The following is a 24,936-nucleotide window of genomic DNA, read 5'->3' as shown; positions in this document are numbered from 1 at the left end:
TCAAGGCTTAACTACAATAAGACTGTACACTAAGCCCACAAAGGGGTGCAGCAAGAGTGTCCACCTGAGGTAATTGGGGAGGCTGAGCCACTGGGCCCTATAAGACAGAAAGCCACTCTAAGGGCAGAAGCCAAAATGAGGAGACAAAGACAGAATGACAGAAATGGAGGAAAGCAAACTACTGGATATAGAGTTCAAAACCATGGTTATAAGTTTTTTCAAGAATTTTCTAGAAACCACTGATAAATTTTGTGAGACCCTCAATAAATCTAGTGAGACCCTCATGGGTATGAAAAAGGACCAACTAGAAATTAAGCATACACTGACTGAAATAAAGAATAATATACAGAGATCCAACAGCAGACTAGAGGATCGCAAGAATCAAGTCAAAGATTTGAAATACAAAGAAGCAAAAAACACCCAACCAGGAAAGCAAAAAGAAAAAAGAATCCAAAAATATGAAGATAGTGTAAGGAGCCTCTGGGACAACTTCAAGCATACCAACATCCGAATTATGGGGGTGCCAGAAGAAGAGAGAGCAAGATATTGAAAACTTATTTGAAGAAATAATGACAGAAAACTTCCCCTACCTGGTGAAAGAAATAGACTTACAAGTCCGGGAAGTGCAGAGAACCCCAAACAAAAGGAATCCAAAGAGGACCACACGAAGACACATCATAATTAAAATGCCAAGAGCAAAAGACAAAGAGAGAATCTTACAAGCAGCAAGAGAAAAACAGTTAGTTACCTAAAAGGGAGTACCCATACGATTGTCAGCTAATTTCTCAACAGAAACTATGCAGGCCAGAAGGGAGTGGCAAGAAATATGCAAAGGGATGAATAGCAAGAACCTACAACCAAGATTACCCAGCAAAGCTATCATTCAGAATTGAAGGTCAGATAAAGAGCTACACAGATAAGAAAAAGCTAAAGGAATTCATCACCACCAAACCAGTATTATATGAAATGCTGAAAGGTATTAAGAAGAGGAAGAAGAAAAGGGTAAAGATAAAAATTTTGAACAGCAAATACATATCTATCAACAAGTGAATCTAAAAATCAAGTGGATAAATAATCTGATGAACAGAATAAACTGGTGAATATAATATAATCAGAGGCATAGAAAGGGAGTGGACTGATAACTCTCAGGGAGAAAGGAGTGTGGGGGGTGTGGGAAGAGACTGGACAAAAATCGTACACCTATGGATGAGGACAGTGCGGGGGGGGGGCGTTAAGGGCAGAGGGTGGGGTGGAAACTGGGTGGAGGGGAGCTATGGAGGGAAAAAAGAGAAACAACTGTAATAATCTGAACAATAATAAAAAAAAAATATGTTACTTTTCTAGACTGAACCATAAAGAACTGAAAAATCTAAGTAGACTGATCAACAGTAAAGAAATTGACAATCATAAAAACTTGAAAAGTAAAAGTCCAGGACCAGGTGGCTTTACTAGTGAATTCTACCAAAAACTCAAAAAAGGTTTAATACTGATCCTTCACAAAAAATGAAGAAAAAGCAATACTTTCTAACACATTTTATGAGGCCAACATTACCCTAATACCAAAACCCGGCATGAATAGCACATTAAAATGAAAACTACAGCCCAATATCTCTGATGAATATGGATGCAAAAACACTAACAAATTAAAACAACAATATATTTAAAATATCGAACCATCATAATCAAGCAAGGTTCATTCCAAGAGCACACAAATGGTTCAACAGGTCAAATGATGAGTGTGATACAACACATTAACCAAATAAAGAATAAAAATCATATAAACTGTCAGAAAAAACACTTCAAAAGATACATCATCCATTTATGAGTAAAAGACTACATAAAAACGGATCTAGAAGGAAAGTACCTCAACAGAATGAAGGCCATCTATGACAAACCATCAGCTGATATTATACTTAATGGTGAAAAACTGAAAACTTTTTCTCTAAAGTCAGGAACAGGAAAAGAATGTCCATTCTCACCACTGTTATTCAAAGTAGTACCAAAAGTCCTAGCCAGAGCGATAAGCAAGAGAAAAAAAAGGCATCCAAATCTGGAATAGAAAAGTAAAATAGTCACTGTTTGCAGATGACATTATTCTTTATATAGAAAACCCTAAAGAGTCCACTAAAAACCTATTAGAAACAATAAATAAATTAGTGGGATACAAAAGTCAATGTACAAAAATCCATTGCAGTTCTATATACTAAAAATAAAATTTCCCTAAAAAATTCTATTTGCGGTAGACAAAAGAAATAGATATATACCAAGGAATAAACTTACATTGAAAATTATAAGACACTAGAAGCCCAGTGCATAAATTCATGCACGGGTGGGGTGTGGTTAGCCTACCCCAATGGGGGCCTATTGGGCAGGCTGGTGGGGGGGGGCGTTTACGGGTAGTTGGCTGGCTGGTCCCACCCCAATTGGGGTGTTGGGGGCCGATCAGGGGAGGGGCCAGCAGGGGAGTGGAGTGGGGGTGAGGGAGGGGAGTGATTGGGCTGGATCAGGCTGGTTGGCTACTGCAGTGTGCATCATAGCCCACTGGCCGTTCTGCCATTCAGGTTGCTGGGCTTTTATATATATAGATTATTGAAAGAAATTTAAGAAGACACAAAGACATAAAAAGATATTTCATGTATATTGATTGGAAGAATCGGCATAGTTAAAATGGCCAAATTACCCAAAGCATTTTATATATATACTAGAGGCCTGGTGCACAAAAATTTGTGCACTTGGGGGGAAAGAGGGGGTCCCTCAGCCTGGCCTGTGCCCTCTCGCAGTCTGGGACCCCTTGGGAGATAACGACCTGCTGGCTTAGGCCTGCTCCCGGGTGGCAGAGGGCAGGCCCAATCCCTAGGTGCAGCCCCTGGTCGGGCTCAGAGCAGGGCTGATTGGGGACTTGGGGCACCTCCCCTGTCATGCACAGAGCAGGGCGGATTGGGAGGTTGTGATGCCACCCTCAGTCACGCTCAGGGTAGGGCTGATTGGGGGGTTGGGGTACCGCCCCCTGTCACACTCAAGGCAGGGTCTATGGGGAGGTTGCGGTGCCACCCCCTGTCACACACAGAGCAGGCCAATCAGGGGGTTGAGGCGCTGCCCCCTGTCACGCACAGAGCAGGGCCCATCAGGGGGGGTGGGGCTCCGTGCCCTGTCACACACAGATCAGGGCCCATTAGGGGGTTGGGCGCCGCCCTCTATCACCCACAGAGCAGGGCTGATCAGGGGGTTGGGGCGCTGCCACTGTCACACTCAGGGCAGGGCCAATGGGGAGGTTATGGCTCTACCCCATCACACACAGAGCAGGGCCCGTGGGGTGGAGGTTGGGGCGCCGCCTGGATCAGGGTGGGGGTCCCTACTGGGGTGCCTGGCCAGTCTGGGTGAGGGGCTGAGGGCTGTTTTCAGGCTGGTGAGTGACTGAAGCTCCCAACCGCTCCTTTTTTTCTTTTTCTTTTTTTATTCTGAGCCAGCTTTATCTTTGAGGCTTGGCTCCAGCTCTTAGGCCTCCGCTGCTGAAAGCAGGTGTCTGGCCTTTGTTTACCTTCTGTATTTGATACATGTTGCGATCCTGCTGGCTGAAGCCCGACGGACTAAAGCAGGTTTCTGGGGTTTTGTTTAGCTTCTATATTTGTAACATAGTTGCTTAGAGTTGCAGCTCAGAGGCCTGCAGCGGCAGGTGGGGAACATTGGAGTCCTCTGTCACTGAAGCAAGCAGGCCCCCTGTTCGCTTTAAGCTGCCTGGCTGCCAGCCGCCATCTTGGCTGGCAGTTAATTTGTATATCGCCCTGATTAGCCAATGGGAAGGGTAGCGGTTGTACACTAATTACCATGTTTCTCTTTTATTAGATAGGAAGGGTAAGGCTTCTAGTTGGCTGTTAGTAGTTAATATTGGGGGAGTCAAGATTTTAAGTGAATTTTTGACTGCATAGAATTTGGCTCTCCTAACTTCCCTGTTGTTCAAGGGTTAAGTGTGTGTGTTTGTGTGTGTGTGTGTGTGTGTGTGTGTGTAAAGAGAGAGAAAGGGAGAGAGAGAGAGAGAGAGAGAGAGAGAGAGAGAGAGAGAGAGAGAGACTAAGCTAAAAAGTGGACATTTGATAACAAGAATTGACTAGTATCTATTCAGCCCAGTCTGAGGGTGAGAGTGAGATGCCATTTCTTGCAAACACTGGTGTGGTACTTTCACATGGTGATGGGATTGTGTTTCTAAACACTCACAGTCAGGGTGAACTTTCAGGTTCCTCATTTGCTTGGGTTCCTCATGATACCGTCCTGCTTCCTGTATTAGTTTGGTTAGAGTCCATCTGATTGCTGATGTAGTCATATTTGGGGGTCTCTGGCCATCATTCCTCCTACTTCTCTGATAACTCCCCATGACCTGGCCTCACTGCCCTGACATCCATGATCATTCCAGTTTTACACTTGGAGACCTTGTGCTCCAGGCCACAGGTGAGTGGATACTTGGTCCAAGTTGGGTTAGATACTTTGGTTGTGACTGAAAGATGCTGGTCAGTTTTCTTAACAAATCATTGGAAATGAGGACATCTATTTGTGAGCAGTAAACACTGACTCAGAGAGAGAAAGAGAAATGTGCACAGCTGGAGAAGAGAATGGCTACTGGGTCCAGTTGAGTCCTGGATGCCCTGCTATCTTAATAAATTCCAGCTTTATTTCACAGAACTTGAGTGAACGCCCATTACTGCCGTCAAGATGAAGTCATCCAGCGAGGGAGCACTTAGCTCCTCTGTCAGCCTTCTCTGGCAGCACTGCTCTTCAGCCCAGCATGGCTGCCAGCAGCCACCAGGCACACTCTGTCACTACAGAAAACAAACCAGGTCTTTTGGCTCAGACCCTTTTTTATTTTCAGTAAAAAAGTGTTAGTTTCAAAAGTCTCTGGAAAAAAGTTAAACCTGATATGGGAAGCTACTCTCATTTAGAAAACGGTATTTGTCTTAAATTTGTCCACTGTCTCACCTCGGTTTTATCCTAGTGTTAGACATGCTCTCAACAATGTCAAGGGAATGAGACAAACACTCAAAACTGGATCAACAAGCCAAATTCACTCCTGCGCAGAAGAGCGCTGCCGCCAGCTGGAAATGAGGAGGAACGCGCCAAACAGAAGTCTCTTCGGGTTTTATTTCCTGAGGCGGGTCTGCCCTGCTCCTCACTCTGACCTCTGACTTGATCCGTCAGGGCTCAGAGCTCAGGTTCCCATTATTGCGTGATTGGCTAATTCAGAGGAAGGGGAGGGGTAAGACAGAGCCTAAGATAGCAGCCCACTGAGAACCTGAAGGTCATATCAAAATGGTGGGACCTAAGATGGTGGCGAGCTCCTTTCTTTGACAGAAATGATCGCTGGTTCACTCTCACACTAGTACCCAGGATGATATACAAATAAGAATGAGAAGTCATGAAGGCCATGAAAATTGGAGAGGCTCGAAGGCTTTTCTCTAGTGATATTTTAGTCCACTCTCTTCCCTGTTCTCCAACCCTTACAGGCAGGGTGTAGGCTTTTCTATACTTTCCCTCAGTTTCTTCTTCTGTCCTTTCCCACAGACTCATGTAAGAGGGATGACCAAATTCCAGTAATTCCCCTTGGAGTTATGAGAAGATTCTTGCCTATTTTCTGTGAAATAGTCTGGCTGCTTTCTCTCTACCATTTCTCTTTCTGTTTTCATCTTCCACCTTCTACATCCTACTCTGTCTTCTCAAATTTAGGCTTTTTCCTTCTTGCATACACCCAAAGAAGTGGGCCAGTCTTTCTGCATGTTCACTTTTGTTTAAGGTTGATCTTTTCCATTAGACCTTGAGCTCCACAGGGAGGAAGAGGTTCCATGTAGTCCACCCTGGCATCTAGGAAGGCCCTCACAGACTGTATGCCTGGCTAATTCCATTCCCTCTCCTATTAGACTTCCTCATAGGTGGGAATCTTTGGTCTTTAAGTGAAGCCTCTCTAAAGAGCAACTCCTATTCCTGCCTGGAAGAGGTTTCACAGGTCTTTGACCACCTGATTCACACACTTGCCTTCTACTTTTTTCAGAATCAATACTCACATCTTTTTTGTGTTTGTTTGTTTGTTTTGTTTACAAAGGGTATTACATATGTGTCCCTTTTTCCCCCCCGCCCTTGACAATCCCCTGGCCTCCCCTGCCCCCCAGTGTCTTATGTCCATTGGTTATGCTTATATGCATGCATACAAGTCCTTTGGTTGATCTCTTACCCACCTCCCTCCAGCCCCCCAGCCCTCCCCGGCCTTCCCGCTGCAGTTTGACAATCTTTTTGAGGCTGCTCTGCCTCTGTATCTATTATTGTTCAAAAGTTTATAATGGTCTCTATTATCCATGAATGAGTGAGATCATGTGGTATTTTTCCTTCATTGACTGGCTTATTTCACTTAGCATAATGCTCTCCAGTTCCATCCATGCCATTGCAAATGGTAAGAGTTCCTTCTTTTTTACAGCAGCATAGTATTCCATCGTGTAGATGTACCACAGTTTTCTAATCCATTCATCTACAGATGGGCACTTGGGCTGTTTCCAGATTCTAGCTATGGTGAATTGTGCTGCTATGAACATAGGGGTGCATATATCCTTTCTGTTTGTTGTTTCTGGTTTCTTGGGATATATTCCTAGAAGTGGGATTACAGGGTCAAATGGGAGTTCCATTTTTAGTTTTTTAAGGAAACTCCATACTGTCTTCCATAGTGGCTGCACCAGTCTGCATTCCCACCAGCAGTGCACGAGTGTTCCTTCTTCTCCACATCCTCTCCAGCACTTGTCGTTTGTTGATTTGTTGATGATAGCCAATCTGACAGGTGTGAGATGGTAGCTCATTGTTGTTTTGATTTGCATCTCTCGGATGACTAGTGACTTTGAGCATGTTTTCATATGTCTCTTGGCTTTCTGAATGTCCTCTTTTGAAAGGTGTCTATTTAGATCCTTTGCCCATTTTTTGATTGGATTGTTTATCTTCCTTTTGTTAAGTTGCATGAGTTCCCTATAAATTTTGGAGATTAGGCCCTTATCAGATATGACATTGGCAAGTATGTTTTCCCACACAGTGGGTTTTCTCATTGTTTTGTTGATGGTTTCTTTTGCTGTGCAGAAGCTTTTTATTTTGATGTAGTCCCATTTGTTCATTTCCTCTTTAGTTTCAAGTGCCCTAGGAGCTGTATCGGTGAAGAAATTGCTTCAGCATATGTCTGAGATTTTGTTACCTTTGGATTCTTCCAGAATTTTTATGGTTTCCTGTCGTACATTTAAGTCCTTTATCCATTTTGAGTTTATTTTTGTGTATGGTGTAAGTTGGTGATCTAGTTTCATTTTTCTGCATGTATCTGTCCAATTTTCTGAACACCATTTATTGAAGACTGTCTTGACTCCATTGTATGTTCTTGCCTCCTTTGTCAAATATTAATTGAGCATATTTGTTTGGGTCAATTTCTGGGCTCTCTATTCTATTCCATTGATCTATATGCCTGTTCTTGTGCCAGAACCAGGCAGTTTTGAGAACAGTGGCTTTGTAATACAGCTTGATATCTGGTATTGAGATCTCACCTACTTTGTTCTTCTTTCTCAGGATTGCTGCAGCTATTTGGGGTCTTTTTTTATTCCAGATGAATTTTTGGAGAGTTCCTTCTAGGTCTGTGAAATATGCCGTTGGTATTTTAATGGGAAGTGCATTGAATTTATAGATTGCTTTCGGTAGTACGGACATTTAAATGATGTTGATTCTACCAATCCATGAACATGGTATGTTCTTCCATCTGTTTATGTCTTCCTCTATCTCTTTTTTCAACATTCTGTAGTTTTCTAAGTAGAGGTCTTTTACCTCTTTAGTTAAGTTTATTCCTAGGTATCTTAATTTTTTTTGGTGCGATGGTAAATGGGATTGCTTTTTTAGTCTCTCTTTCTGTAAGTTCACTATTGGTGTATAGAAATGCCATAGATTTCTTGGCAATAATTTTGTATCCTGCTACATTGCCAAATTCATTTATTAAGTCTAATAGTTTTTTTGATAGTCTTTAGGGTTTTTTATGTACAATATCATGTCCTCTGCGAATAAGGACAGTTTTACTCCTTTTTTTCCAATTTGGATGCCTTTTATTTCTTCTTCTTCTCTAATCACAATGGCTAATACTTCCAGTACTATGTTGAACAGGAGTGGTGATAGTGGGCACCCCTGTCTTGTTCCTGTTCTTAAGGGAAATGGTTTTAGTTTTTGTCCATTGAGCATGCTGTTGGCTGTGGGTTTGTCATATATGGATTTTATTATGTTGAGGTATGACCCTTCTACTCCCACCTTGCTGAGAGTTTTTATAAAAAATGGGTGTTGGATTTTGTCAAATGCTTTTTCTGCATCAATTGATATGACTATGTGGTTTTTTTCTCTCAATTTGTTTATGTGATGTATCATGTTTATTGATTTGCGGATATTGTACCATCCTTGCATCCCTGGGATAAATCCTACTTGGTCATGGTGTATGATATTTCTGATGTACTGCTGGATCCAATTTGCTAAGATTTTGTTGAGGATTTTGGCATCTATGTTCATGAGGGATATTGACCTGTCATTCTCTTTCATTGTGTTGTCTTTATCTGGTTTTGGTATTAGGGTGATGCTGGCTTCATAGAATGAGCTTGGAAGTGTTCCTTCCTCTTGAATTTTTTGTAGTAGTCTGAGGAGGATAGGTTTTAGTTCTTCCTTGAATGTTTGGTAAAACTCCCCTGTGAAGCCATCTAGTCCTGGGCTTTTGTTTGCTGGAAGCTTTTTGATGACTGCTTCAATTTCTTCCATAGTTATTGACCTATTGAGATTTTTGGATTCTTCCTGATTGAGTTTTGGAATGTTGTATTTTTCTAGGAATTTTGTCCATTTTCTCCAGGTTGTCTAGTTTGTTGGAGTAGAGCTGTCCATAGTATTTTTTAACAATCATTTGTATTTCTGTGGGGTCTGTTGTTATTTCGCCTCTATCGTTTCTGATTTTGTTTATTTGGGTCCTTTCTCTTTGCTTCTTGGTGAGTCTGGCTAGAGGTTTGTCAATTTTGTTTATCCTTTCAAAGAACCAGCTCTTTGTTTCATTGATTTTCTGTATTGTTTTTTTGGTCTCTATGTCATTTATTTTTGCTCTAATCTTTATTATCTCCTTCCTTCTGCTCACTCTGGGGTTCTCTTGTTGCTGTCTTTCTAATTCTTTGAGTTGTAGAGTTAGGTGATTTACTACCATTTTTTCTTGTTTTTTGAGATAGGTCTGTAGAGCTATAAACTTCCCTCTCAGGACTGCTTTCATTGCGTCCCATAGGTTTTGGGTTGTTGTGTTTTCATTGTCATTAGTTTCCAGGATGTTTTTGATTTCTTCTTTGATCTCATTGGTAACCCAATCAATATTTAATAACATGCTATTCAGCTTCCAAGTGTTTGAGTATTTGGGGTTGTTTTTATTGTAGTTTATTTCTAATATTATGCCATCGTGGTCTGAGAAGATGCTTTTTATGATTTCAATCTTCTTGAATTTGGCGAGACTGTGCTTGTGACCCAATATGTGGTCTATTTTTGAATATGTCCCATGAGCATCAGAGTGGAATGTATATTCCGTGGCTTTGGGTTGAAGTGTTCTGAAGATGTCTATTAAGTCCATCTGATCTAGTGAGTCATTTAGGAATGCTGTTTCTTTGCTGATTGTTTGTCTAGAGGACTTATCCAGTGATGTCAGTGGTGTATTACAGTCCCCTACTATGATTGTATTTTTATCAATCTCTCCTTTGATATCTTCCAGGAGTTTTTTTATGAATTTGGGTGCTCCTGCCTTGGGTGAATACTCACATCTTATCTCTCCTGGTAGTTTGCAGGCTTCTTGATTACAAGAAAGTATTTGGGAACTTTGAAGTCTGTCTAAGTTTGAATGATGGGTCAGTCACTTGTGTGCAGTTGTGTGACCTTGGGAAAGTTAGTTCACCTCTTTATACCTCAGTTTTCTCTTCTGTCAAGTGAGGATAATAATATCACCTATCTCATGTAATTTTTGCAAGGATTAAATTTACACACACACACACACACACACACACACACACACACTAGAGGCCTGGTGCATGAAGTTTGTGCACGGAGTGGGGCGTCCCTCAGCCCGACCTGCACCCTCTCGCAATCTGGGACCGCTGGCTCCTAACTGCTCACCTGCCTGCCTGATCACCCCTAACTACTTGCCTGTCTGACTGCCCCTAACTGCTCGCCTGCCTGCCTGATCACCCCTAAACACCTCTGCCTGCCTGCCTCATCGCCCTTAACCGCCTCTGCCTTGGCCCCGCCACCACAGCTTCATCCAGAAGGACGTCCGGAATGATGTCCAAAAGGTGGTTTGGTTGTTCAGTCTAATTAGCATATTACACTTTTATTATTATAGACTAGTGCACATTGAAAAGAAATTAATTAGAAGGTGGCTGGTGGGGTGGGACTAGGTGAGATGGGCCAGACACACCCTGAAGCCAACCTCCTGTGGTCCCTCCCTGTCCGGCCACACCTGGGGCGGCACCATGGCTCGAAGGGCATCTGCAGAGTGCGCGGGGTTCCTCCGGCAGGTGGGGGTCCCTCGGCCTGGCCTGCAGAAATCAGGCTGAAACTGGCTCTCTGACATCCCCAAAGGGGTCCCAAATTGTGAGAGGGCAGTTCTCGGGTGATGCACCCGGAATTGGGCTCCCTCCTCTCTGGTTCCAGGTGCATCACTCGAGAACTGCAGCTGCCAAGTCACCACAGCTTGGCAGCTCCTGCGTTGAGTGTCTGTCCCCTGGTGGTCAGTGCGTGTCATAGTTACTGGTTGGAGTGTCTGCCTCTGGTGGTCATTGCACATCATAGCTACCAGTTGGACAGTCAAATGGTCAAACTATCACTTAGGCTTTTATTTATATAGATAAAGGAATAGTTTATGGATCTTTAGAGAGAGAGGGAGAGAAATATCGACTTGAGAGTGCAACATCAGTGGGCTTCCTCCTGCATATCCCCTGCCCCCTTGAGACCAAGCTCACAACTTTGACATGTGCCCTGACTGGGAATCAAACCAGCAACCTTTTTTTTTTTCTTTTTTTAAAATATATTTCTTTATTGGTTTCAGAGAGGAAGGGAGAAGGAGAGATAGAAACATCAATGATGAGAGAGAATCATTGATCGGCTGCCTCCTGCACACCCCCTCTAGGGATTGAGCCTGAAACCCAGGCATGTGCCCTTGGCCAGAATTGAACCCAGGACCCTTCAATTCGCAGGCCGACGCTCTATCCACTGAGCCAAGCCGGCTAGGGCAAACCAGCAACCTTTTGATAGGACGACATCCAACCAGCTGAGCCATATCAGCCAGGGCAAATTATATATTTTTGTATCCTTATAAGTTCATGGCCCAGATGTCAGTTACAGCAGTCATCCTAAGGGCTTCCTGGATTTGAAAGACCCACCATCGAAGGCCTCAGTCCTCCCTTGGGACCTTCCATGGAGCTATTCTAATTTTCTCATGACATGGCAGCTGGGTTTCTCTGGCATGCACAATTCGAGAGCTCAAGGCAGAAGCCACAGTGCCTTTTATGACCTAGCCTCAGAAGTCAAACACCATCCCTCCTTCCATACTTTTTTTTTAAAATCCTCACTGGAAGATATGTTTTTGTTATTAATTTTATAGAGAGAGGAAGGGGGATAGAGAGAGAAACATTGATGTGAGAAACATTGGTTGCCTCCTGTACCCACCCGATTGAAGATTAAGCCCGCAACCTATATATGTGTGCCCTGACTGGGAATGGAACCCAAAACCCTTTGCTGTACCAGACAATGCTCCAACCAACTGAGCCACCCAGCCAGGACCCTTCTGCCATATTCTTACTGGTCACACAGACCAGCTCTGATTCAAGTGGGAGGATACTGTCCTATGCATGAATCCCAGGAGAGAAGGGTCACTGAGGGTGATTCTGGAGGCTGGCTGTCACATTCATATTGTTTTCCCCCAAGGGAATTAGCATTAGTACGAGGCTTTAGCAACTGCAGAGATTGGAATGCATGTTGGCTAGAGAACTTAAACGAGGAAATCAACCAAAGGAAATAATTCTACGCCTCATCTCTTTTCCTCTTCCCTCCTTGTCCTCTCAGTTTAAGTCAGACTGAATTTCTTATGGCTCTTCAGAACCCACCTGGCTCTTCTCTCTCATTTTAAGGCCTGTGCACCTATGGTTTTTCTGTTTGAAAGCTCTTCCTCTCCACTTCACTTGGCTACTTCCTCATAATTCAGGACTCAGCTTAAACACAACTTTCTCTGGGAAACTTTCCCTGATTCCCTTAGGCCAGCCGTGGGCAAACTACGGCCTGCGGGCCGGATCCGGCCCGTTTGAAATGAATAAAACTAAAAAAAAAAAAGACCGTACCCTTTTATGTAATGATGTTTACTTTGAATATATATTAGTTCACACAAACACTCCATCCATGCTTTTGTTCCGGCCCTCCGGTCCAGTTTAAGAACCCATTGTGGCCCTCGAGTCAAAAAGTTTGCCCACCCCTGCCTTAGGCTGTCACTGCTGTGTGTACTTTGTCTCCTGAAAAGGACCTTATCCAGTGTTTGAAATTCAAGCACCCTCTAGTGAAGAGAACATCTGATGAAAAGAGATGAAGGTGGAAGAAATTAGCATGGATGTTCTCTAATAGAAGTTCCAAAATTACCTTTTGTGATAATGGGATTTTTGTCATTCATGCTGCATAATGCAGAAGTCACTAGCCAATGAAGCTAGTGTGACTGAAGAACTGAATTCTATTGAAAAAACTCAGGAACTGTATTGTCCCACACAGCTATTAAAAGAACAGACCTGCCGGGATAGACAGGGTAGTGGAGAGAAATGGAGGCTGAGCTTTGCTACATGGAGAGCAGGCCCCTTCAGACCTGAGGCAATCATGATAAACTAAATCCAGTCCAGGCAAGCGTTTGCCAAGTAGTCTTACAACCTCCTGCGAGGCTATTTGTAATTGAACTGAATGCTCTGAACAATGAAAGGGTCTAAAGACACAGGGGTTGGTTGTCTGCTGGCAACATCAAGACAGTTTTTGTGCCTGGGTTGTTTATTTTTTGTGGGTCACTTTTTTGTGGGGCATGGGTGTAGGGAAGCTTTTGTCACATTTGCCACCCTGCTTCAGGGTCAGAACCACGATCCTTTAAGAGGGTCAACAGTTGTAATGGCTGTCTCCAAATTTGCACCTTTTAAGACAAGTCAAGAAATAGCCTTCTTTCCTCCCTCCCTTCTCTCCCTTCTTTCCTTTCATGGCTTCATGCTAGGCTTTGAGAAGTGTTGACCCCAAGAAAGAAGTTACTTACCAAAAGGGGCTCCTGCGGCAAACTGAGCTCAAATTTAAAAGCACAGCCTAGCAACTGTGTCTAAACTGGGGCCTCTCACATGAACAGCCTTTCAGGGAAAATCATTAGTATGAGGCTGAGCCAACCTTTATAAAAGTGCCTGGAATTCTATTTCAAAAAATAGGACCAAAACTTTTTTTGTCAGATCAGAGCTGTGCAGCTATATCCCCCTTAGCACCTTCACCCCACCGGCCTGCAGAACAGCTCCATTCTGACCCATCATGATAGTGCTTTCTAGATCAATCAGAGGGTGAGGTTTTGGGGATCCTCATTTGCATAAGGATGAGCCAATCAAGGACCAGGGCTGCTGGCTCCCCTCTGACCCCGGGAGCCACTTTTTTACCCGCGTCCCCCCCCCCCCCCCCCAGACTGTGCTTTTCCTACTGGATCAGAGCTGTCCCGTCAGAGCGGTGCCCTGCAGCCCTGCTGCTCCACTGGATAAAGTTTCCTTCTTCACTGCACTCCAAATGGCCGATTCCCATTGGCATTGAAGAAAAGGGGGAATCATTCAGTATCTTTTTTTGTGAGAAGCTTACAGACAAGAGTAGATAATAAAAATGTCTACACACTGACTGGGAGCCAAATGTTCTGGGTTCGGTGCTGTTTTACAGACCAGTTAGCTACACCTCAGCTATGCGTTTGCGAAATGTCAGGGCTGGAGAGGACTTCTGAGGTCTCTGCCCTAACTTCCTGGGCGCTCATGTATCGTAATAAAAATTATGATGAAAATTGCAGCTAGTTAACTGAGAGCTTACAAGTTCTAGACACTGTGCTAAATGCTTCATACCATTTCACTCAAGCCTCATGGCTATTTTGCAAACTTCCATTTTCAGAAGGAGCCTGCGCCTTTGCTCCCAGAGTTTTAAGTAAGCAGCCCAGGTCACACGGGGAGTAAATACTAGAGTTGGGCTTTGATGCCAGCTGGTTCCAATCCCTACGTTTTTTACTTTGCTGTTGAGGTTGCTTCTCCTCAAGGGTGGGTCGGTCAGGAGAGTTAGCTTCAGGCAGGGAGAGTGCTGGTGACCATGATTCTAATGCCGAGGGCCGTTCTGCCGCGACCTCAGGCCGCGGGTCACCTGACTCTCCCAGCAGCTGTGGGCGGCCCGTACCGTGTCCTCCCCACTCCAGGGAGAGCGCGACTCCGCGAGGATCCCAGCTGCTCGTAGCCACACGCCAGCAAAGGGAGGGCCCAGGGCAGGGGTCCGAGCCACCCACCCGGGAGAGCCCGGCGCCCAGCGGCCCGCCTCTGCCTCGCGACTTCCGGTTCCGGGTCGGCTCGCGCGTGCGCGGAGGCGGCAAGGAGAGTGCGCGGGGGCGGCGGGGAGCGTGCGCCGGGACGTGGGGAGCGTGCGCCGGGACGTCGGGAGCGTGCGCGGGGGCGGCGGGGAGCGTGCGCGCGGTGACGTGCCGGCGCCATGTTGGAGGGCTGGCGGTAGCGGCTCGGGAGGTGCTCATTCTCTCGGTCTCGCTCTCTCGCTCGCTTCCCCGGCTCCCTTCGGTCCCCCCACCCCCTGGTCGCCTGCGTGCGGGAGTGTGTGCGAGGCAGAGGGAGGGCGTCGGGGGGTGGGGGTAGGCCTTCCGGTCCCCGGAGACCCGCGGAGGGAGGCGGAGGCTGCGAGAGACTCCGGAAAGCCATGGACGTCGAGAGGCTGCAGGAGGCGCTGAAAGGTGGGGGTGGCTGCCGCTTTCCCTTCCTCCTCACGCTCCGCCGCCCTCTCTCCTCTCCTTCGGGGCGGGTGGCTCCTCGGGCCGGGCGCGGGGGCAGGTGCGCCCGGCTCCCCTCCCCCTCCCGCCTCCCCGGGGCCGGGAGCCCTGGGCAGCTCCCTCCCGCCGGAGCTGGGCTTTGTGTCCGCCGCCGGCGTCCCGCTGGGGGAGGGGAGCCGGGAGCTCGCGCCGGAGCCCTGATCCGGCCCCGCTGCTCCGGGCACTGGCTCAGTTCTCTCCAGGCCCCGCACGCCTGGCGTCGAGTTAGAGGAAAAAGCAAAGGTTTGGGGGTACGGGGAGCAACTTTAAATTTGTCTCAGGAAATTCAGAGCTTCTGGAGTCCCCATTCCATCCTGATCCTAAGGTGGTCGGTCGGCTTCCGAGCAACAGGTTTGAGAACAGTGGTTTTCTAACAGCAGAGCGATGGCAGCCTTTGGAGAGTTGTGCTCTGGTCCCCGGAATCCTTTGGGGACAGCTGCGCGAGATGGCTGGGGTTTCCTCAAATGCAGATGTTTGAACGGCAGTTGGGAAACAATGCCTTGGGTCCTTGGACATTAATTTCAATCGGATTTTCAGATGGAGCTCCTGCTGTTGTTCCCCGGAACACACTTTGAGAAACATGGAGTTAAGGATGGTTTGTGAAGTGAGTGCCCTCTTTAGGCAGATGTTACATGGAAGTACAGCTAGGAGAGTTGAAGTGGCTATTTGGCTGAGAGGCTGGTTTTTTTCCTTTGTTCTTAATATGAGGCTAATTTTTTCCCCTTGTTCTTAATATGAGGAAGGACTGGAAAGAAACTTTGGTTTTAGAGGGCATTGGAAATGGTTGGTGGACTGATGAGGAATACTGATAACTGTTCTTTCTTCCCTTACCTAGATTTTGAGAAGAGGGGGAAAAAGGAAGTTTGTCCGGTCCTGGATCAATTTCTTTGTCACGTGGCCAAGACTGGAGAAACAATGTGAGTTGAAAACATATGCCTTGTTATGGACCGATGTATCATTCAGAATTGTTTGGGAAAGGGGGAAAAAGTGTATTTCAGAACTGAATCTGTGTAAAGCCCTAGTCATTTAAAGCAGTTATTTAGTGCATATATACTTTATGCATGATTTGTAATGAATTTAAAAAATTTGTTAAACTTTTTAAAATGTATCTTATGCTTTGGTACATTTGGAAAACTTAGTTGTCTGAAAGAGCCAGAGGAAGGGAGGATGGGTATTCCATTTATGACCCTTTTTTGGCCATAACAGGCTTATTTCCAGGATTTTGTGGCTTGATTCTATTTCAGATTCTTTTGTTGGTGGTATTTTCTCATATCGTCCTACATCCAAGCTTTGTTGTCATATTTATGTATGTGGGTATTTAAGGTGTCAGTTCTGTATATTCTCTTCAGAAACCAGAGTGATAAATCTGGCAGATTCCACATGCTGTAGTTTTGAGCGTCCTGTAAACTTTATAGCATAGCTAACTTGTTATATCTGCTCAGCATTTTATTAGGTTTGTTTCCAAATGTAAATCTGAAACTTATACAATGAAGTTAGTTCTGTATTCAAAAGGAACATTTCATTGCATTGTTGTGTATTTGGTTAGCAGGAGTTGTTTTCACACTCTGTCAAAGTTAATTCCTAGAGAGCAGTGTAGTTTAGGTGACTTTCCTGTAGTTTTGTCTTTGGATAGGGAGTGGGGAGCTGGAGGGAGAAAGGTTTCTTTGGGTGCAGGGTTAATAAGTGGAATTTCTCTGGGCTCCCCTACTTCTTGCCTATTTTAAAATTTTCTTTTTGAAGTCTATACTATAAGAATGTAAGCTTCAACAAGTGGTGAATATTTTCTTTGGCTTTATTAACAAACTAGGGGCCCAGTGCACGAATTTGTGCGCAGGTGGGGTCCGACTGGGTGCCCTGATTGGGGGTGATCAGGGGTGGGGCCAGCGGGGGAGAGGGGATGCAGGAGGTTGGCCAGCCAACCCTGTCCCCTGGTGGAACTCCTGCTCCAGGGGACAATTTGCATATTAGCCTTTTATTATATAGGAGGATGCTTGTTACTCACAAGATTTGCTTATGGTTGTAGTGTAACCTTAACTAGCCTAATTACATTTTTTTAAACTATATTTTTATTGATTTCAGAGAGGAAGGGAGAAGGAGAGAGAGATAGAAACATCAGTGATGGGAGAGAATCACTGATTGGCTGCCTCCTGCATGCCCCCCTTCTGGGGACCAAGCCCACAGCCCAGGCATGTGCCCCCAACTGGAATCGAACCGGGGATCCTTCAGTCCGCAGGCTGACACTATCCAATAAGCCAAACCAGCTAGGGCAGTGGTCAGCAAACTCATTAGTCAACAGAGCCAAATAACAGTACAATGATTGAAATTTCTTTTGAGAGCCAAATTTTTTAAACTTAAACTATATAGGTAGGTACATTGTTATTAACTTAATTAGGGTACTCCTAAGCTGGCCTTTGCTAAAAACATCCTCAGTCTGATTGAGGTACGTTCACTGAGGTCGACCCCTTCCACCTCTCCCATCCACACTCGTCTTGTATACTTGTTTCATCTATCTCCTTTCGTTCATCCTCTCTATACATCCAGACCATCTCAACATACCTTTCTCAATCCTCGACACTACATCTTCTTTCACTCCACAACGTTCCCTAAAATTAACTTAATAAACTTTACTTTTGTCACCCGCGTGCAATTTGCGGACGCGACTAGCACTAACCACTGCACATGAGACTGCTGACTGACTGGCTCACTCAACTCGTGCATGAATCACGCGCACCTCCTCCGTGCCGCGTCTCCCGTCGCCCGACTGATCGACACCCCCCCACTTCTAACGCCACTTCTTCAAAATAGACTTGCCCAGGCTGAAAACCGACTTCTGCGCATGGGCCACGAAGTTTTAATCGCACTGTACGTGCACGCCCGCACGTGGTATTTTGTGGAAGAGCCACACTCAGGGGGCCAAATAGCCGCATGTGGCTCGTGAGCTATGGTTTGCTGACCACTGAGCTAGGCATTAACTAGCCTAATTTTAGGAAGAAGAAAAAACTCGTTGCTTTAGTGGTAACATGCACAAGCTGAACCTCCTTAATGCTTTATTAAAATTACCAGCCAACTTAACACATTGCGGACGGATCACGAGAATTCTCATGTTTTCTTTTCTAAGGCTTGTGGCCAATCACAAGAATTCTTTAAAATGATATTAACTTGTAAGAACATGTAATAAATTCAAAATGCAATGGGTATTTATTTTAAAGCGTGCCTTTAACATTTATGTAAAACGTTTTTTGTACTCATTCAGTAGAAACGTATCTGGCCACTGGGTAAAGCTAGCAATAAAACTACTAGTCCGCAATGTGTTAGGACTGTGATTATGATGTGTTGTTCAGTTTTATATTTATATTTGTTGCATTTGAAAAATGGAATCATTTAGGTTTTAGGGGGAAAAAGTTATTATAATCTCTAAAAGATTTCAAAATAACTGACTGGTGGCCATATAGATAAGCTTAAAAATGAGTACATGTCCGGTTTCAAAAATAAATTGATGTCTAAATCATAAATGCTTAGATTGCCACTATTTCTTTCAAGTTGCTGTTTGGTGTATACTTACCCCTTTCTACAAAAAGTATTTTTTTATTTTCAGAGTTTTGATACACAAGGTTATGTTAAACTATTTGGAGATAAATACTTTAAAACCTCTCCCATTATTCTGTTTATCAGGTCTGTACAAACTGCCTTCCCTTTTTGATAAAATACATTGGCCATAAATGTATAAACAATTGAAAGTTTCTAAAATACAGCTTTTTAATATCCTGACTGGATTACCAAGTGGCTAGATAAATTTAACCTGATTTTCTAGACAATTATTTTGTTCTTCTTTTTTTTTTTAATATATTTTATTGATTTTTTACAGAGAGGAAGGGAGAGAGATAGAGAGTTAGAAACATCGATGTGAGAGATACACCGAGTAGCTGCCTCCTGCACATCTCCTACTGGGGATGTGCCCGCAACCCAGGTACATGCCCTTGACCGGAATCGAACCTGGGACCTTTCAGTCCGCAGGCCGACACTCTATCCACTGAGCCAAACCGGTTTCGGCAATTATTTTGTTCTTATTAGAGGACTTAAACAACGTGTGTCTGCCATCCCTATTAGGTATTTGTACATTTATTTTAAGAGTATTTTGTATTAAAACTAGAGGTCCAGTGCACAAAATTCGTGCACGGGTAGGGTCCCTAGCAGCCGCCGGCTGGGGCCTTCTTTCGTTCTGTGCCGCCCCCTGATGGTCAGCACACTTCATAGCAAGCGATCGAACTCCCATTCGGTCAAACTCCTGAGGAGACGCTTTGCATATTAGGCTTTAACATATATAGTCTAGAGGCCCAGTTCACGAAATCTGTGCACTCGAAGGGGGTGTCCCTCAGCCTGGGTTGCAAGAGGGCGCAGGCAAGGCCGCGGGACCCCATCGGTGCATTATTAGGGCCGGGGAGGCACCACAGGAGGGCTCCAGGGCGTGTCCAGCCTGTCTCACTTAGTCCTGATGGGCTGGACCCCAGAAGCAACCTAACCTACCAGTCTACCAGTCAGTGTCTGCCCCCTGGTGGTCAGTGCACATCATAGCAACTGGTCGATAGGTCGGCATTCTGCCTGCTGGTGGTCAGTGCATGTCATAGTGGGCGGTTGAGCAGCGTTAGCATATCATTAACATATTATGCTTTGATTGGTTGAATGGCTGACCAGACACTTAGTATATTAGGCTTTTATTATATAGGATAGGATGATTGGTAGTGGTAGGTTGTCTATTGAGTATGGAAACATTTTTTTAAATTTATCATTTAAGCAACTGATGTTTATACATTTAGCTTTATTATACATTTAGTCTTTGTTGTTATTTTTTAAATCAACATGGGTATGCCTTAACTTTTAATACTGAAATTTGCAGTTTCTGTCATTTATGGCTAAACTGAGCTTTGTCTAACTTCTAAAGTTATAACATAAAATGAAAATGTAAAGAACAGGAAGTCAGGTCTCATGTTTTAGGATGGATGAGTTGCTTAAGATAAGAATTCTATAGTTCTGTTTTTATTCTCAATAAGATGCATCATTAACAAAAGAAATATTACAAACTTTGTTTATAGAATGAAAATCAGTCGGCAAACTGTGGCCCCTTGAGTGTGTCTCTTCCACAAAGTACCACATGCGGGCGTGCACGTACAGTGCGATTGAAACTTCGTGGTCACACTCAAGGGGCCAAAGAGCCACATGTGGCTCTTGAGCCGCAGTTTGCCGACCACTGGCCTAGGCTATTCTTTTTTTTTTTTTTTTTTTTTTAGTTGATTTGACCTTTGTGTTTTTAGCTTTAGAGAGATCTTAGTATTATAAGTACAGGTTCTTACTGAGGAGGAGGTTGGTGGAAAATTAAAAAGCTTTGGAACAATTTTCCTTTCTAGTCTATTAAAAACTACCTGTGAACATCTGTTGTAGGAAGTTGGGGAAGATGCCAAAATATGGGGTACCAAACTTATGAAGAGGGAGATATCTTTTTATCTGTCTATCCGTAACAACCCCCAGGTTGTTTTTGGCAATTTGAAAAATATTACTTTTATGTTGGAAGGTTACTTTCTTCTGAAAATGGAGCGACACTTTTCCAAAGGTTACAGTTTCTAACTTAATAAGTGCTGAATAAACAGAAACGTGGTGGTTTTAATAATGATATAAATAATTTGATGGGTTTTAGTTGCAGTTGTTCTTGATAATCAAATTGTTTGGCCAGTGGGAACCTCTTCTAATTGATTTTAGAGTCTTTTGACTTGAGCATAATAGTCTTTGATAGAATCCTTATCTCTGGTATGAGAATATGTTCTAAGTTTATTTCCAGCCCTAGACCTGGAATCAGCCATTTCTTGAAGAAGCCCTGTCTTCTTTTAGTGGAAAATAGAGCTTAAAGACTATAATCTGGGTGCTAGAGATGCTTATTATGTTGAGTTGGTCATTCTAGCCCAGTGATGGCGAACCTATGACACGCGTGTCAGAGGTGACACGCGAACTCATTTTTTTGGTTGATTTTTCTTTCTTAAATGGCATTTAAATATATAAAATAAATATCAAAATTATAAGTCTTTGTTTTACTATGGTTGCAAATATCAAAAAATTTCTATATGTGACACGGCACCAGAGTTAAGTTAGGGTTTTTCAAAATGCTGACACGCCGAGCTCAAAAGTTCGTCATCACTGTTCTAGCCTCTTTAATGAACAGAACGAGATAAAATACTTCATGATTCATATTGATACTTCAAATTCAAAATTAGGACTTCAGGGTTTATTACTTCTTCCACACCAAAAATCCTGGTTCTTAAGGGCATAGTAGATTTAGGATATTCCATAATTACTGACTTTAACATTATACACCACCAATATAATTACTACTAAGAATGTTAAAAATTTTTTTACATGCACTCTTCTAATTTTAGCTACAATTTAAAAAAAAAATAGTTGGTGTCTACATTATCTGAGCATGATTGTTTATCAATCATTTACTTGTAGTTTTATATTAGTTATATATGTAGTGTTCACCACTAATCCTTACGTCGGTATATCTAGTCAGTTTGGTTGTCAGAAGCTCATTCTCTCGTGCAGTGGTTCTCAACCTTCTTAATGCCGCAACCCTTTAATACAGTTCCTCATGTTGTGGTGACCCCCAACCATAAAATTATTTTCGTTGCTACTTCATATCTGTAATTTTGCTCCTGTTATGAATCATAATGTAAATATCTGATATGCAGGATGTATTTTCATTGTTACAGATTGAACATAATTAAAGCATAGTGATTAATCACAAAAACAATATGTAATTATATATGTGTTTTCCGATGGTCTTAGGTGACCCCTGTGAAAGGGTCGTTCGACCCCCAAAGGGGTCGCAACCCACAGGTTGAGAACCGCTGCTCTAGTGGATTCTTTAGGCTCTTGGAAACAGTATTTACGGAATTCTTGTGTGTTGCTAACATTTTGTGCCCTGTGCTCTTGAAGTTCGGTTTGTCTGAAAATCTTTATCCTTTTTGCCATTGAGTAGCTTAAATATGTTAATTTCATTGTTTGTTCCCCTCCCCCAATTGAAGGAGTTACTGTCAAAAATCTGATGATAACCTGATTTTCTTTACTTTGTAAACCACCTATTCTTTTTGCCTAGATTCAGAAAGGATTTTTTTCTTTAAAGTGCAGTAATTTTTCTAAACTACTAGAGACCTAGAGCATGGATTCGTGCACCTGTGGGGTCTCTTGGCCAGGCCTGCGGGAATCAGGCCGAAACCGCCTCTCCAAAATCCCCTGAGGGTCCCGGATTGTGAGAGGCCGGTTCTTGGGTGGTGCATCCTGGAATCGGGCTCCCTCCACTCTGGTTCCATGTGCGTCACCCAAGAACTGCAGCTGCCAAGTAACTGCAGCTTGGCAGCTCCTGCGTTGAGTGTCTGCCCCCTGGTGGTCATTGCACATCATAACTACTGGTCTGAGCGTCTGCCCCCTGGTGTGTCATAGATACTGGTTGGACAGTCACTTAGGTTTTTATATATATAGATATCTTAGTGTTTGCGTCAGTATGTTCAGGTAATGTGGTGTGTTTTTAGAAGATGTATTTTCAAGTTTTTCAGCTTTTTTTTTTAAATTTCAGGAAAATGATTTTTTTACTCAACATGATTAGTTTGAGATGGACCCAATATTAAAGATATCAATAGTGCATTCCTTTTTTACTTGAGTGTTACATGAAAATACTACAGTTTTTTATATATTCACCTGTTGATGGATATTTGGGTCATTTCCAGTTTTTTAATTATATAAAAAGCTGCCGTGAACATTTGTGTGCAAATCTTTGTATGGGCACGTGTATTTTCTTTTGGATCAAAACCTAGAAGTGGGGTGGTTGTACTATATTTACCTCTTAAATACTGTCAAACTTTTCCAGAGTGATTGTACCAGTTTGCATTTCCATTGGCATTATGGGAGTTGAGTTTAGTTTCATACAGCCTTTTCAGCACATAGTATGGTCGATCTTTTTCACTTTAGCCCAGGGGTGGGCAAACGTTTTGACTCGAGGGCCACAGTGGGTTCTTAAACTGGACCGGAGGGCCGGAACAAAAGCATGGATGGAGTGTTTGTGTGAACTAATATAAATTCAAAGTAAACATCATTACATAAAAGGGTATGGTCTTTTGTTTTTTTAGTTTTATTCATTTCAAACGGGCCGGCCCGCGGGCCGTAGTTTGCCCACGGCTGCTTTAGCCATTCTGATCAGTGCATATTGCATAGAGGTTTTATTTTGTAGTACCCTAATGACTAATGATGTAGAGCACCTTATGTTCATTTGCTATTTGTATATCTTTGTTGGTAAATTGTTTGCCCAAGTGTGCCCATTTTAAAACTGGGTTGTTCTTGTGTTGGGTTTTAAGAGTTCTTTACATATTATGGATACAAGCCTTTTATCTGACACTAGAGGCCCGATGCATGAAAATTCATGCACTGGAGGGGGGTCCCTCAGCCCGCCCTGCCCCCTCTCACAGTCGGGAGGCAACCCTGGGATCAGGAGAAGGCAACGCCCCATCACAATCGATAGTTGGACATGCCTCTCACAATGTTGTTGCTGCTGCTGCTGCTGCTGCTGTTGCTCTGTGACATCTCTCTGTACTGTGGCTCATACTTGACACGCTGGGGGTTGCGCCTCGGGTTCATGATGTTCAAGGCCTGGCTCTGGGGGTTCAGGCCTCCCATTGCCTGCTGCTACAGAGGGACAGCAGGTCGTGCCCCGCTGGCTTGCATGGCATTCAGATTCAGCAGGCTAGGTTAGAGCTGAAGGCCGGGCTGGCTGGACGCTTACTTGTTCGTGTGCTATTTGATGAGAGCTGCCATCAGCTGAGGTTTTGCTTGAGGATGTTGAGCATATGCTGCTGCTTGGGGAGCTGGGAGACTTCAGGGTCCGCAGCAGGTCCCGCAGGGCATCTGGAGAGATGTTCTGAGGTAGCTGCACCTTGGCTCTACATATACATCCCGGGTCTGGGCATGCCTCACATTGACTGTTGGGTGGGTGCAGGCTGCCACTGCCAGGGCTCGGGGGGGGGAGAGAGGGGTGGGCAGAATAACACACCCACTGACCTGGTTGGGTCACATTCAGGCCCATGGGGGCCATCGCCAGGGGTCACTGTGCCTCACGGGCATACCTTTGTTGGTGCTCACCCAGTACAGATGCTGCTGTTGCTGTGCCTCACGTGCAATCTGCTGGGCGCCTTCACTGCTGCAGGTGGGCCTGGGCGGTGGGCGGTGGGGCTGGCACCTGGTTAGTGGGCTTCCCGGTGCAAACTGTGGTGGGGGGCTGAGTTCTGGCCACGCTGGAGAAGTCGGCTAGTGACATGCTCACAGGCGAGGTCTGGGGCATAGTCGGGGCGGTGGTGTCGAGGGTGTGCTGGGATGCGGTGTGAGGGCTCAGGGTGGTGCTGAAGGAGGGGAAAGAAGACTTGGCTGAGGCACAGTGCGGGTGTTGATGGTGGCATCTGCTGGCACATGAGCTATGCGTGCTGCTGGCCGTGCTATAGCTTCTGCTGGCTGAGCTTCTGCTTGATGTTGAGGTAGTAGGGAATGGGGCATGTGTTTTTTGGCAGTGTTTGGCATGGTAGCAGCAAAGAGCCATGAACTGCTTGCACACTCCGCAACCTCCATTGGTCTTGTGCTGGCAGCCCTTGGTGTGCTTCACAACCCATCTCATCTGGCAGGACAGCTGCGGGCACTTGGCATTGCGGCACTGGCGGACATGCCTCAGGGACTAGATGCAGCACTGGATGGCCTGGTGCCTCCACTCCTGGAGGCTCCTGAACTGCGGCTCACCACCACCCCTG

The 24,936-nt window shown here is 44.5% G+C and overlaps 1 protein-coding gene across 1 annotated transcript in view; it reads left to right on the top strand.

The window, feature by feature from the left end:
- The first annotated feature begins 14,759 nt into the window (after positions 1 to 14,759).
- The window catches only part of PPP4R2 (protein phosphatase 4 regulatory subunit 2), a 58,037-nt gene continuing 47,860 nt past the window's right edge, over positions 14,760 to 24,936 (top strand). The window contains exons 1-2 of the mRNA XM_081105752.1: positions 14,760 to 15,031; positions 15,942 to 16,023. Of these exons, the coding sequence (XP_080961878.1) occupies positions 14,998 to 15,031; positions 15,942 to 16,023 (116 nt within the window). The 5' untranslated portion in view covers positions 14,760 to 14,997. The remainder of the gene's footprint in view (positions 15,032 to 15,941; positions 16,024 to 24,936) is intronic.

The sequence above is a fragment of the Myotis nattereri genome (assembly GCF_964212035.1).
Source record: "Myotis nattereri genome assembly, chromosome: 14".
In the NCBI taxonomy this organism is placed as follows: domain Eukaryota; kingdom Metazoa; phylum Chordata; class Mammalia; order Chiroptera; family Vespertilionidae; genus Myotis; species Myotis nattereri.
The sequence above is the reverse complement of the archived record's forward strand: the minus strand, read 5'-3'. Positions and strand labels throughout refer to the sequence as shown.